Source organism: Bremia lactucae (genome assembly GCF_004359215.1).
Source record: "Bremia lactucae strain SF5 chromosome Unknown BlacSF5_NotPlaced_200_SHOA01000120.1_2678225bp, whole genome shotgun sequence".
NCBI classification, from domain to species: Eukaryota; Oomycota; class Peronosporomycetes; order Peronosporales; family Peronosporaceae; genus Bremia; species Bremia lactucae.
The window spans coordinates 1,319,452-1,334,894 of NW_027152213.1; the positions used below are offsets into that span (position 1 = coordinate 1,319,452).

The 15,443-nt window shown below is 44.1% G+C and overlaps 2 protein-coding genes across 2 annotated transcripts; both read right to left on the reverse strand.

The window, feature by feature from the left end:
• Positions 1-1,690: 1,690 nt before the first annotated feature.
• Positions 1,691-4,048, reverse strand: CCR75_000633 (uncharacterized protein; the record flags this gene model as incomplete). Its single annotated transcript, XM_067958739.1, has 2 exons — positions 1,691-3,095; positions 3,489-4,048. 2 exons carry the CDS (start codon positions 4,046-4,048, stop codon positions 1,691-1,693), a joined length of 1,965 nt encoding a protein of 654 aa, XP_067814311.1.
• Positions 4,049-6,576: 2,528 nt separating this feature from the next.
• On the reverse strand, positions 6,577-7,926 carry CCR75_000632 (uncharacterized protein; the record flags this gene model as incomplete). Its single annotated transcript, XM_067958738.1, has 1 exon — positions 6,577-7,926. One exon carries the CDS (start codon positions 7,924-7,926, stop codon positions 6,577-6,579), a length of 1,350 nt encoding a protein of 449 aa, XP_067814506.1.
• Between the last annotated feature and the right edge of the window lie 7,517 nt (positions 7,927-15,443).

Consider the following 15,443-nt stretch of genomic DNA (forward strand, 5'->3'; position numbering starts at 1 on the left):
GGAGAAGCGGCTGCACCTTAATGGGCAGCGCTCTCATTGCCGGTCGCTGCGCTTTCCAGCGCAGACGACGAGACAGCATTCGTAAATGCTTTTGTCTCCATGTTGTAAGCCATGAGAGATGTTAGGATGGGCAATAATGCGCCATCATCCTTCCTCATGAGCTCGTTGTCCGCATCACTACTATGAGGTGACGGCAACGGTGTCGACTCATTGTAGTCGCCAATAGCGACGGATCAGCATCCTCACTGTTAAAGTGGGATGCATCCTTTAGCCCTGTTTACGCCGCAGCGGCAGTAGCTGTCGGCGTTTCGACTAAGGCATTTGACGCGGCCGGCGAAATTAGCGCGGCGTGTGCGTTAGGTATGAGGTTGAGTGGGCGTCTTCGCAGACGACCCACCAACGTGGCCCCTTTTTGGTGGCATCTTTGGCGCCGTGTATGTGAACACAGGTCTCTAGAGTGATTGAGTGAACTAGCGGCGCGTAAAGCTGCTCGCAGTTCCTCGCTCCTCCTTGACAAAACTAAAATGTAAATTCCCTCTATAAGAAGGGGATGGGTAACGGGCTCAAGTTGCCCTAATCTAACACAGTCCCCGTTACGTACACTTGGTGTACTTAAGGGGATGGTCAGTTACTTGATTATGAAATTAGAACCACACTCGGGTGTGGTGCATATTTGTGACCAACCCTTGTGTATGTGATGCACATGGGTGCATTCACATTAGGAGGGATGACGCCTAGCGCCATCCGTTACGGGAGGTATCTAGAAAGATACGCTCGCAATACATATTAAGTGTTATCTATAGAGATAACATTTTGATTGGTAAAAATAGGTATTTATATTTAATACGATTAAATATAAATCAGTCTGAAAACTTCTTCCTACTTGATAAGTGCGCACGAGGAGCCGGATTACCGCTCCCGTGACGACTCTTAATCAAAGAACTTAGTGTTGTTGGGTGAGGTTGCTAAAGCGCCCACCACAACTACCTCACTGCACGCAAGAAAAGCAGGTTAAACTGCTTCCTCGCTGTGCTAGGGTGTGTGTCTTAGTAGAGCGTGGCCGCATTACGACGTGCCCGCCAACATTGATATTGACATTTAGCTGCTAAGAGGTCTTACCAACCAAAAATCCTGGTGCTAAGAATTTGAGTCGCATTTGTTTTTTGTCAAAACACATTGAGCGAGAACTACTTATAATTAGAGTTGTTCTTCTACTATTGATCAATGCCAAATTGTCTTTTTCCTGTAACAAACCCATTTATTTTTGTGGCCTTTTTTTAAATTTTGTTTGGGACCCGTACTTTACAGCATCCAGGATATCTATTTTTCAGAGCATAGCGCGTGGGTTCAATTCCCACTTCGACTTATTTTACGAACTACTTATATAATGATAAAGTTTAATTGTAGAACCAGAAACTTGCACATATAAAATTCACGCAAATGATTTGATAGTGTGGAGTAATAAACTGTTCACATTAAAAAAAAATACTGCTTGTATTTTGCAAGATCAGCAAAATTAAGCAAATGTTTTACACAACAAAAATTCTCACAAGCAAATAGTAAAGATCTATTCGATACTCTCATAGAACTTTCTAGTTTGCTGCGTTAAACTTATACAACTACAACAATCAAAAATAAGGATTTGTTCAATCTATTAGCATTCTTGGTTTAAATTGCACAAGTACACTGCCTAAAGTGCTTCGATAGTTAAGAAATTGCCTAGCAATTCGATAGTTATCGATATTCCACTCGGGTTATTAACCTTCACGTCGTCTCGGCAGCGAGTAGCTGCGTTGTATAGCGCCCACGAGAGTGTCAAGCCATCGTCCATTGTGGCCATCGGTAGCCTGCGTAAAGCTTCCATCGGTTCAACCGTCGCACCATTGACGAGAAGCAATGATAGCCACGTGTTGTTACTGTTTTGATCGAGAACAATCGAGGTCTTGGACACAATATCAACCCATTCCTGTTCCACGAACACGGAGGTACGCGCAAGTCGATTAATCGGTGACACTGGGATCATTTGAATGCCATGGATAGCGTAGACTTCATCAAGGAAAAACGTGTTATAAAACACGAGATTGTCGAAAAAGATACCCGTGACGTGGTTGCGAACAATATCGGGTGGATGAATCGGATTATCGCGCTTGAGTAAAAAGTACGTTCGAATAGCATGGGCATTCAAACGAAGCATTAGACTCCCAAGATCTTCAATATCTTTTCTTCCCGTCATTCGGCCCCAGAGCAACAACCCATAGCAGAAATTGATATCTTCCGACGTACTTTCCTCGTCTTTACCATTATCAATGGATGTCGCACCGTGGGAGTACGAGTGCCCCAAGTACCACGTAAAGTGTCGAAAGCGAGGAAAGTATGGATCCAATTTGCTTGGATTGGCCACGTCACGGATCATGGTCCAAATGATCCGTTCAAGCTCGGGCAAGCGTTCCCAATGTGGGTCAAGATGTTTAATCATAGCGGATGCGACGAGATAGTACCCATAGTGATAATGATGGTCGTTGTAAATACTATTGCCAAATTCTTCGTAAATGTTATTGTTGCGAAAAATCGAAGTCGAAATGAGCCCGTGATATAGTGTGTCATACATAAGAAATGGGGTCAGCGTGTTATTAAGCACGGGTTCAATCAATCGCTCGAGCTTTTGAAGACAAAATTTAAGCAACTTGGTGTCGTCTCCAACAATTAACTTGTCTGATGCCATGATGCACAAAGATGCAAACTTTTGAAACGTCTTACCATTAAAGTACCACGAGTCGACATCCCAGCCCGTCCAATTGGCAGTAATATCCTTCTTTAATGTATTCAGCAAGTCAATTTTTTCCACAATATATGGCGTAGGTCGATCGATAGGATAAAAGTCGACTTCAAAATCCGCTTCTGGTTCGTAGAACGACCACTTGGGAACTGTACATACTTGACCAACCATGCGACCACGTGTGGCTGCATTCAATATGATTGCACCAGGAGTTGTATACGTAGTCACAGGTCCAACCATGGATTCGAGATGGTGATACAGGGCAAAATGCAGCAAGCCAGTGGTATCACAGGTGGTTCCTTCGACTTCCCAGTCAAAACTGTATGACGTGCGTGATTCCATCGATACAGTTCCACCAAGAATCGTGCACGTTGCATACTCGTCGTAGATATCATCCCTCGCATCTTCTGGAAGCAAGGCTACTCGAATAGTCCCAAAGTACTCATTGTCTGCTACTAACGACGACCCCGTTGCATTGACAGAGAAATTCACCTTTCTTTCAATATGAAACGACACGGGCTTGCTTGTATACATGACCCACGTTTGACTATTGTTGAGATAGAGAACGAATTTGCCAGGGGTTGAGTCGTCGACGTGTGTGATGTTGTGCTCACTGTCAATACGTGGTACAAGGCCGTCGTATTTGGCCGAAACAAAGGCCATGCCACTCACCAAAGCCGAGTACATGCACTTGCCACTTTTCTTGTCACACGTACGGAGTTTCGCGCCCACTTCGTCCCACTCGTAGATCTCGTACACGGGTTGTCGTTTGAAGAATTCCCCAGACGATAGCGTCAAGTCGTTGTGACGCGAGTGATTGTAGTACTTGACCGTTCCATTGATTTTCTTGGCAAATTCTCGGTACGTGAATGAATAGAACGTCTGGAGTCCATACGGTCTTTCACGTGGAAGCTTGACCGAGTACGGATTTGCCCATGCAGCAAAATTGGACTCACTTCCTAGATCCGTAACATGGATGAGATTGGCCCACCATTCATTGGTCGGAACCGGTTGATTGAGCGCTTCTTTAGCGACATTGATGATTGGAATAATTTCTTTGAGACTGTCGTTAAAGACAAAGAGATCTCTTGACGGTTCGTCCGTACCAAATGGTGCAAAGTACTCGATGGTTTCAGAGGATTTCTCCAAACCGACCAATTTCTCGGTCGTGTCTTGGAGAAACTCCCCAACGCTAGGAATTAAATCAAACGCAGCAATGTAACGAGTTACTAACGCCGTGACAGCTGCTTGGAAAACAATGAGTGTCTTCATTGAATGTGCCGAGCGTTTTCCAACGAAGATTTGGATAAAAACGTTGAGTTGGACGGGGGGTTCGAGTCACCAGTAGAGAGTAAATTGGAGAATGAAGAATGTGTCATTGTCTGAACAAAATTGTTTTGATTCATTTTGTTCGTGCAGTATACGTGCCCATTGTAGTGAAAGCCGTGGCGACGACGCTCGTCCGTTTGCGAAAGCCGAGAGAGAGGTGGAATCGGGATGGTGAATAGGCCAGGTGAAACGCAAAAAAAGAACTTTACCCAAAAGTTGCTAATTTTACCCCGTAGAATCCCTTTAAACGAGTGGTACGTGCTGAAAAGAACAATATTTTTGGCCTGTGAGCCGGAGTAGCATCTATTTTTGTTATCTTGGCAAACCCGCATGTAACATTAGACGTATGATTTTAATTGGTAACTTTGTCGATGATCTATTTCGATCAAAAGTGTCATTAGGTCAGGTGGTCGCTATCTCAGAAGGCCCTTTTAGGTTGTCGGCTTGGTTGTCCCTTTCTTCATTTTCTTGATAATAGATATGGCGTTCCAAGAAGGCCTTTCTTCTGCTTTTTAATTATTAATCTCGACTTGACTTTGCTTTGGCATGAGTTGCCTCTGCCGGGAAATGATGGAAGCACATCTGTCGATAAGCAGCCTTATCGTGTGATTTGCACGGATCTTAAAAGGGAATTTGCAAATTTTGAGATTTTGCTCGTTGATTTTAGAGCACTCACCGGCTATCGATTACAAGAACTTGCACCAGTTTCAAAGCTCAAGAACTAACGTACAGACCTGTTTACACTTTTTGAGTGTCACTTATAATGTTATCCATAATGATGCGTCGTGTCTAAGGAGGACATGAAGGTCGCATGTTCGTTGCCTTTTATTGTCTCGTCGAAAGATCCCTCTCTGTCTGACTCTTTAACTAGAAATACACGCTTCGCTATTTCGTTTTGTAATGTCTTGTTTCGAAATTTAAGCCTCGTATGAGTAATTTTCTTCTTGCTAGCTAGCTATACGTCCATCTAGATTCAGCGCAAAAAATCTTGACAAGACACATAATGTTGTTGCACCTGCAGCACTTTTTTGCAACGTGTTCTCGGGATTGAGTGCTCATCGTGGGATAATTAGGCTCATCCCAGGGGCTTAGTGTCGGTTTGTCTCGGCCGAGGCAGAATTGTGGTCGCTGACAGAAGCTGTCTTCAAAGATCTATTTCGCCTATCTAATAGAACGAGTCAGGCCAACAATAAGCAGTGATACATTTAAATTCGATCGCAGCTTACAGTCAAATCAAATGTTACGTAATTTAATTTGACTCGACCCCTTGCAACATTTTGTCACCATATGTCAATCATACGGGAAACTCAATCTAAAGAGACTAATAAGTAGCAATCAATCATAAAAAGTTAATTATTTGTGGTACGAAGGACAAAGCTGTCCAATGCGACACCCTGCAACATGTCAGCAGCCCGAAATTTTAAGTCGTTCATTCGTGAGATGACATGTGCGACAATATTTTTGGGATTGACGTTTATTCTGCATCGATATCTTTACATGTTTCGACACTATCATCGGATGATGTTTAAAGCTCTGGTTTTGCCAGTTCTACTGATCATAGCAAATCTAATCACAGAATCAACTTTGTGAGTCTGAACAGCTACCAAATGCAATCATCAGGCTGTTTGCAATATTCTGACGACAAAGCTATGCGGAATTTTGTTCTTTTTCCAAAGAAATAGGCAAAGAATAGCTAAGCCAAACCTTGTTTACACCAAATGTGCTGCATTCCCATCCTTAAAGTGCTCCGTGTCACGTGCCGTACTTTGTCTCGGTCGTAATTCGTAGATCTGGTGTGCATGGGATGGTCTTAATCGGCAAACACGCGATATTTATTCCGTCGCGTTGTTAAGCTAGGCAACCTGCATAGGTTAGTCTGAAGCCTGTCTTGACCATCCAAATAATGCACTTATAAGGACCTCAAATCTTTGTATTTATCCGATAGCAAATTCACCAAAACGGTAGCCGCACACATTTGCGGCCACCGTCTTGATTTTCACGATTGCACCTCAAAGATTGATGCAATCAAAGTGAACTTATCAAGAAATTCAGCGGAGCTTCACCAACTTAATTCGCAAAATCACAACGCAGAATAATTAAGATGTAAAACATTAGCTGACAAATTTGCAAATATCTTGCCACACATGCAGCGTGATTGCTGTAATGACTTCATCAGATCTCTGGATTTAATGTCATCTTTATATTTACGTCCTTCGTTTGTTAAGCTTGCAGTTTATGGCAATGCATATCGAATCCATTCTCACGGCATTACAAACTATTAACATTGTTTTGTGCTCAACAAGGCAAAGCTTTTGCCATATCGACCGCAATTTCAATTGACGGTAATGTCAATTAACTTCAAGATATTTAGCTATAAAGGCATTTATCGAAAAGTGTTCACAAGTTTGGGAAATAAACATCAAAATTTTGTACGATTTATTTATATATATATATGTATATATCGAAATCTTCTAAGCATAATGGTTCTGAAAGCTTGGTACACTATCTAGAACAGACGGTCTCTTTAGAATATCTAAGTCACTCATGAAAGCTCTCTCCCTATCTCGATGCAAAAGGATCGTGTCTTCCAGTTCCGCACACTTCCCCTTTAATTTCTCAATCTTCATTTCAAGCTCCCTTTTGCTTCGAGAACAAGCGTCAGTAGAATTGCTACAATCCTGCTTTTCGATCGTCAAAAGCTTTTTACGTAAACCTTCAAGTTTCAGTGCATACTGCTGAATATCATACTTTGTTTGACGGAGTCCAACCATATTTTTAAATTCACATTGTGAGTTTTGACAACGTACTAAATGAGTGTCAATTTCAAGCCAGACGCAACAGAATTGGTCATGGCATGGCTTCGCACTGCCCCGTTGAATGCGATGCATTAAACACATTCGGGTTCGAAGATTAGCACACTCCTGAGTGCACATCATGCTGATTGGTGGGCTACAGTTTTTTGCGTCGATCAACTGAATTGCTGCTTTAAGACGACGCTTATAAGCAACATTTTGCACAAAGGAACGCTCGCCTGCACACGGCCACAGCACTTCACCGCTACATTTATTCAATTCAAAATGTAATTGAAGATCTGATGCTGTGACGTCAGTCTCCGCGTCGGTCCCTGATCCGGTAATGCTATCCGATTCACTGTCTTCTTTCTCGTCGCAATTTAGTATGCCAGCACCGTAAAGATTTCGTGCGACCGTGTGCCGAGCTCGTTTTGATTTGCAAGGTACAAAACGCTCTTTTGATAACTGTCGCTTATTATTAGACCCAAGTATTGACGGCGGGACTACTGTCAAGTCGACGTGTGGCGAGCACGACTGCGTCACCCCGGACACAATCGCATTGGCAACAGCCACTGGAGTCACAATAATAGACCCATCCACAACTTCATCCGTCTTGATTACGCGCTCATAAGATCTTGGAGTGCTAGGCGTAGTACTAACTTCGACGTGGGCCGCCTCGACCACTCTTCCATTATATTGGGCCCACAATTGATTGGCTACCAATTTTTCCAATTCGCTTTGTGGGCGATTACGATAACTTGGCTCAATGAATGCCTCCATATCTTTTAAAAAATTCGCAGATGTTTCCATATGCATGTCCATGTAGAGGATTAATTGTCGGCAGCACCTCTGATACGTGCCCATAGGGACACTACTCTCTCCCACTTCGTGCTCAAAAGCATCTAGCAATCGTGTCGTTTTCTCCATACTTTCTCGTAGACGTTTTGCTATACATGCTGTTGATCGCTCATATGTACTCGCTCTCATTGCACAGCCGAATCCTTCGCCGTCGCTACTCATTGGCGCCATTCTTGCTTTTTTTCTACTGCTATCACGTTTATAAAATTGCTTAATTTAGACGAATAGTCGCTACGCAAAAATAGACCTTATCAACAACTAGGTACTATGTATAATGGGTTTTTCGAAAAAATCTCAAAGGTTGTCTTTCAAGAGCAAGCCCCAAATGATAATGAATCATTTTGTGCGGCACTCTATTTCGTAATCGAGTAAATGAAAGATTCTGACCATAAACGTGAATATCAAAAATAACTGTGTTGAAAAGCGGCTGTATTGACTTATCCTTGTGAGTTCTCAACTAGTAATATTAGTATGTTACAGCAGTGGCGGGTATGACCAGCCTCCGCGCCGGCGGCTAAGCTGTCGACGGTGCTTCGAGAGGCCTTCAACAAGAAAACGCTTCTCACCACTCGAATCCGTCAATGGATGTGGAGTGGGAGGAAAATTCGGGTTTGCCTCGTTTGATGAATCCGAATCAACATTGTGGTATGGATCACACCCTTTTTACTTGAGGGGGGGGCTATTGCCCAGAAGCGATCCCGTCGCCGCGAGTTGGCGGTGACGGATGATAATGGTTTTCGTGACCAGTTGATAAATTGTGCGCAGGTTGCGACTAATCAACTGGCGAACAAGAGGACACATTAGTCCTTTCAAAACAAGCTGGTAACATCCCGTCAGAAGATCTCTGCCTTGGACGAAAGAGTGGATCGTCTAGTTCATGAGAATCAGACTCTGTCCCGAGACCATTCGGCTTTGGCTTGAGACCATCAGACCGTTCCGGTTGCAAACCGGAATCGGAAGAAGCCTCTAACTGATAATACAGGCGGAGTCGTCCAAATAAGAACGTTGGATGCGTACGCATACTACGAGACAGCTCGATCGTGAATGCAATGCCTTGGCGATGTATACACGAAACGGGCGATATACATGGATACTTATTTGTTACTGCCTTCATTCGTCACATGTTTTGGTACGTTTACCGTAGACAGTAGGACTAGGTTGTTAATATTAAATACGAGAATGTTTGTCTCCATTTTTGTTAGAGTTCCGTTTCTGTCGATCCACCGCATGAGCGTTGGAATCCGGTATGAAACGGACCACAGCTTCTCTAGCCCAGCAGGAAACCACCTGCTGACTCGGTTTTATTTTTGTTTCACTGCGATCTGTTCGCACTGCGGAGATGTCAATCTCCTCTCTAGTTAGAGCATTATTGCTTTTTCTGAGTTTGTCCGCTTCAATGTTGATTAAATCGACATTGGTATCCTTCGTACTGACCTTACGACCAAGGCGTGATGAGCATGAGCTTTGTTTGCTCGAGTGAGTCTTTCCTTCCCTTGAATATTTATCACTCTCAAACAATATGGTATACGTGGATGGCGTAGGGCGTTCACGAAAAAGGTTTATGCTTCGTAGAAGCATGCAATGAATTGTTGATGGCAAACTCTACCATCAGCATGAACTCGCTCCAACTCGTAAAAGTGTGGACCTATCCGCGACGTTTCTCCTCGAGGATACTGTTTGCACACTCCGTCGACCATCTGGTTCAGGATTATCAGAAGTTGACATTAAAACAATGCTTCAAGTGCAGTTTGCAAAATTCCGCTTGAATCTAAGGTCTCGATCTGAGACCAGTTGGAGGGGTAACCCAGGGAGTATAAATATCGTGTCAGCAAAGACCCGGCACAGTCTTTGGCTATGATCGACTCCGGTACTGCAGCAAGATATACCATTTTGCCATACGATCAAGAAAAACAAGAATACTAATGTTCTTATGTTCGTCGTCGGGACATCCGAGGACGAAGGTCGTGTATACAGACTGCCAACACTCTGCCGGAACAGGCAGAGGTTGTAACGGAGCACGGGATGAAGCGCTGGGTTCACCGTTGACAAACTTCACAAGCACGTATGTTCTTGTAGACGAATTGTTACTGGCGTGGCCAGTAGAAGTCCCGCGTATTGTGAGACAGGTCTTCACACGTCCACAATGAGCACTTATTGGTGCATCGTGGCACTCATACACGATGCGTAAACGCAAATTATTATGGGTGGAAATGACGACACGAAATTTGTCGCCAGCAATGGCTGTGTAATACAGTAACTTGTAGCGTGTTGTGTATCGATCTGTTGAGGATCTATACAATTTCGACAATCCTTTAAAGGTTTGCTCGGATGAATTTCTAAGGTAATCCATCACCCTGTAAGAGCCTTAAATTCTTGATAAGCTCACTTCATGTCGTCGAGTAATGTTGACGACGGAACACTTATTGTTGCAATAGTGGCCTTATGCTCGCTGTTGATTTGCGCAACCGACGCAAAATTTGGCCGGTGCGAACGGGCATCAAGAACGACGCTAAGTCGTCGTGGAATATATTCCACGGAGAAGTCATATACCCCGCTAATATAACCATCTTTTTTGCGAGAGGTGTGGACTGTGCACAGCCGTGCGTAAAGACGCATGATCCGTAAATACAAAGAGCGATTAATCTCCCAAGAGATAGACCCTAAACTTAGCCAGTGCGTATTTCATGGTAGGGAGTTCCTTGTCATGCATTGGATAATTGCGTTCAGCTGATTGAAACCGACGCAGTTGATAATAGACGACGCGCTGTGCACCGTCTGCGTCATATTGCATTAAGCACAGCCGATCGCAAAACTGCTGCCGTCACATACCACATGAAAAGGTCGGTCTTGGTCAGCAATCGCCAGGATTGGCGATTGCATTAAGCTTTGCTTGATACTCTCGAAGGAACGCTGATAATCGCGTTCCATGACCGCTTAACATTTTACTTCAACAATGAAGAAAGATGTACAGTCATTTCGGCAGATTTGCGTGAGGTACGCCGTTAAATCGACGAGCTTTCTAAGTCCCTTTAAATCATCGACTAGTATAGGCCAATCGGTGATCTCCTTGATCTTTTCTGGATCCGGGCGTACACTGCGTTTACCCACGGTGCACCCAAGAAGTGGTATTTTGCTTGCAGCGAATATAAACTTCTTGAGATGTGCATACAACTTGTGCTCATGCATATATGCTATGGGAGTGGCTAGTCAAGCCCAAAGGACTTAGTAATGCCCCCGCGACATTTAACATATGGGTAACAAGTCTGTTGAGATTGGTGCGGGACTTTGCACCGAGCTATTTTGATGATTTCTTCGTTCATAACAGAGCCATGGACGGAAAGTCGGATGTTGAAGTACATCGTACCCACGTCCGAAAGGTTCTTACGCTCCGCTTTGGGTGCTTACTGCTATGAACGGAATATCGTGCTCATGCATAAGGATCTGATAGAATCCATTCATTAGATCTATTGACGAAAAGATAGTACTCTTTGACATACCACCAATGAATTCGTCTTTTCGTGGTATCGGCGTTACCACAAGTACAGCTGCAGCGTTCAGCTTATTGAATGCATGCACTATCCGCCATTATCCTGCTGTATTACGTACACAGAAGGTCAGAGAGCTATGTAGGGAAGTTGAGCCCTCGCACGGCCTGCTGCTAAGCGTTCGACAAAGATGTCGATCGCTATTACTTGTTCACGAAGCAATGGCCATTGCTTCATGACACAGTATTTCGAGTCTGGGATTAGGTCAATTTCGTGTCGAGTGCCTTTATCCTTTGGCAACACGCACGGTACTAATTCAGGGAAGACATCCTTATAAATTAATCAAATCTTAATTAAGAGGATTTGTCTTCAAAGACTCCCAAGATTGGGACGTAAAACGTTCCATCCGAGTCTTCTCATCGAGGACATTTTCCCCATCGATGAGCGACTGAGAACCCGAATGTTCTCAGGAAATTCTATTGCCGACGGAATATCGGCCACGTAGTTGTTATCTGTGACAAGTACGCAGATCTGCTTGACTTTACCACTACGCAGATCACGCAAGTACCGTTTCGGTTCTAGCGTTGGCAAATGAGTAATCTCCGAATTTAACTTCGGAGGCGCTTATAGATCAAGTATATAAGCGCCTACACTTGGGAACGTTTGACCACAGGTTTCCGGGGACTTGATCCTACAGAAACTATTTGGGGGGTATCCTACCCAACTGCCTCTAGCTGTGGCTGCGCTATCACAGCGAGATCCTCTACGATCGACTCTCCAGGCTATCTAGGATTCTCGCACTGTCTTTTATAGATGGGCGTTTCAAATTTTCTTGGATGTTCCTTTCCAAGCAAGCATCCTTGTTTCGTATCACTCAACTTATTCTAGTGGTCGAACTTCGACGCTGCCTGTGCTTGTGCACAGCCGTCGGGATCTAAGTCCACAGTGTGTTGGGCATTCAAACTGAGGTCTTGTGCAGTCATGCTAACGACCGAACCACAAGCGAAGCCATCGTACTCACTCGTAGGACGTCCACACGTTTGTGGACGCTCCAAGAAATTCATCAGTTTGCCGTCCGATGAACAAGAGACTTGCATCCTCACGACTTTATGCTGCCAATTTATACATGGCTTGTACTTTCTGAGTCATGGTAATCCAAGGATGACCTCAAATCTGACATCTAAATCTAGTGCGGTGAATTAGTCATCGTACCGTTTACCCTTAAACGTGTATTAGATACCAACTACACGTCTCTTTACTGTTACAGATGCGCCTATTGCTAGGCGCACTGGCGAACAACATTGCGCTAACGGTTGGTTCGCCTACGACTGAACTCATGCATTCGATCGCTCTCCATTTAAGGTCACTCAAATGAGTGAACCTTTCATGCGTCGCGTGATAGCCTTCTTAAGGGGCTTGAAAGCTCCCTCCTTCATTATCCAACATGGTCATGTTGGACTGAACGTGCGTAGGCCGTTGATCAGACTACAAAGTGCTACCAGGTGTAACGTGGCACCATTCCCAAGTACCAGTCAACCTACACTGAGTGGGTTACTTCACGTATACGACGTGAATAGGGATATTGCAGGTAGCTCAGTAGTCTAGCTACCAAAGGTTATTTCGAAGGCTTTAAAATAGAGAGAAAAGTAAAGCTGTATTAGTAAATTAAGTTTTTACGTAACGGTCTTTTATCTACTACTGACTTTATCATACTGATAACATACTATGTATGGCACTGAGTCTTATAACGATTGGCGGGGTTGATTTGAACTTAAATCAATCAATAGAATTAATGTCTTATTGCACCAAATTTGGTAATATTGGAACTATTAAGTCAAAATTAATAAAGATAATAATTTGGTACCTCGTTATTTATTTCCTCCTATACGAAATAATATTTATTATTATTCTCATTGGAGATAATATTCATTATTCTCGTATGAAAAGTAATATTTATGTAACGGGACAACCGTTACACACAGTATCTTCCGTCGCATTACAATATACTATAAATGCAACTGTAACATCATAATAAGTACATGCTTCAGGGTCTCTTTCCTTTAAATGCAACTTCCTTCTCACGCGAGGGTTGGCAGCTAACTTTATAATCTCATCTGAGTGCTACGCGGATGGGACTTTTGCTTCGGCAGCGTCATTCGTTACAATTAAATTGATTCTTCTGCTTTTACTTACGAATTGTAACCCTGGATCCTATTTGTTTACTCTTTTCCTAATACAATGTAACCCCGGTACTCCTGATTACGCATTTCTCCGACTCAAATCCGCATCGGGTGCTGACATCATGCGGCACACTTCGGCCGTCTCCGGCGCGAAATGTACGTCTCTGAATGCATAAAACGTTGCTCACTCTCCTCGTTATGATTATCCTATCTATGGTGGTTATCAGGCAATCCGCTGATCCCTTCTGCACGCGATCAAGCGGACCACACTAAGCGCGGGCGCAACGGTGGCCTTTTCTCCTCCTCCTCGTCTTCGGCGGGCAATTCCGACGCATCAGATGGCGAGCATGATCGCAAACATCGAATGGGCTCAGTTCCGCTGCTTGTGGGTCTCCCAGCACGCTGTCGTCCAGCTTTAATGCTCTCGAGCTCGTTCTCGGGCTCTGATTCTCGGCGTCGCACGATGTTTTCTACGCCCTCGACTTCGATGTCTTCCTCTACTTTTGGAGGCGATAATACACACGTTAGTGAACGAAAAGGGCTCTTTGAGGTTGATGATGACACTGGAGAGTCGCTGGAGACGTTCCATGAGCGCGTTAAGCTTCGACAACGTACAAAACAGTCGGAAATGAAGGCACTTAAGGCCCAACTCGAGGCTGCACAAGAGCGTGCCGAGGAGTTTGAAATTCGACTGAATGAAGTCAATCAGGATAAAGACGCGTGGACTATTCGTGTGAAAGACTGTCAACGCATGATTGAGAAGCGCAACAAGCAACTCGTTAAGGCAAGTGAAAAACTGACACGATACACAGAGCAATACGAATCTCAAATGACGGAACTCCAGACGCAATTAGCAGCAATGAATGCGCAGTATGATCAGCTACAAGCCCATGCAGCGACATCAGAGGAAAAGCTCAAGCGTGAACGTGAAGAAAAGAATCAAGAGGTTCTTCGAGAAATTGAATTGCAGTCCGTAAAGCATGAGAAATTAATAAAAGATGCAGAATGGCGCCTTCAAGAACAGCGGGCTGCGAATGGGGCGTTAGTATTAAAAGTACAGGAAATGGAAGATAAATTGACCAAATCGGCAAACCAAAAGCCCACGACGATGGAGGTAGTAGCGAGTGAAGAATATCAAAGTTTACTGAAGCGGTTTGAAGATGCTGAGGCTATTAGTCGAGGTTTGAAGTTTCAATTGGAAAAGGAACAACACGAGAAAAAGTACTTACGCAAACAGTTGACGGCTTTGCAAGAAACTGTGGGAGTAAAAACTGCCGCGGAAACAGCCGCGTCGGTGGGTTTTCTACCGGACATGCCACTTGTGGAGCCAAGAGGAGGCGTTTCGAATCAGGAAGATACTGAGGCGGCTATCGGGAGTGACACAATGCTGGAGATGTCTGATGATAAAACTGGTAATGGCTCGATTTCGTCCAGTCCAACTGCCGTAGAGAATACAGTCTCTGCTGATTTGAGCACTGTAACAAGTGATGAATTAAGCCTAAGTCGGAGTCGGAGCCGTAATCGTTCGCGAGGCTTGTCGGCATCCAATTTTACGGATGATGTCTCGAAACCATCATTGAGAGACGGAAAGCGTCGTGCTGCATCAGTTCAAATGTTTAAATCCGCCATGGATACACCTGTAGAAGATAAATCGGGGGATGGCAAGTATGCAGGCATGTCGGCGACTTTTTTTGAAAAGCTCTCTTCTCGATTCAAACGGAGTACATCTCCTCGGAATGGTATAAAAGTTACGAGAAATGAAGTGAAGATTGCTGACGGAGAAGCACCAATTGTCAGTGCATTTGCGTCATCTTTTGAGCGGCGACAAGATGTCGTTCATAGCAAAGTTTCAAATGAACGTCCTCGAATGTACGTGGCCAGGCCCCCTTCGTACCATGAAGATGAATCGAGTGATAGTATTTTCGGTAGTGAATCGTCGGCAAGTGACTTGTCAGATAATGACATGCCGCCACTTCCTCCTCCTCCGCCAACTCCTGTGCAAGAAACGCCATATTTGGTTCCC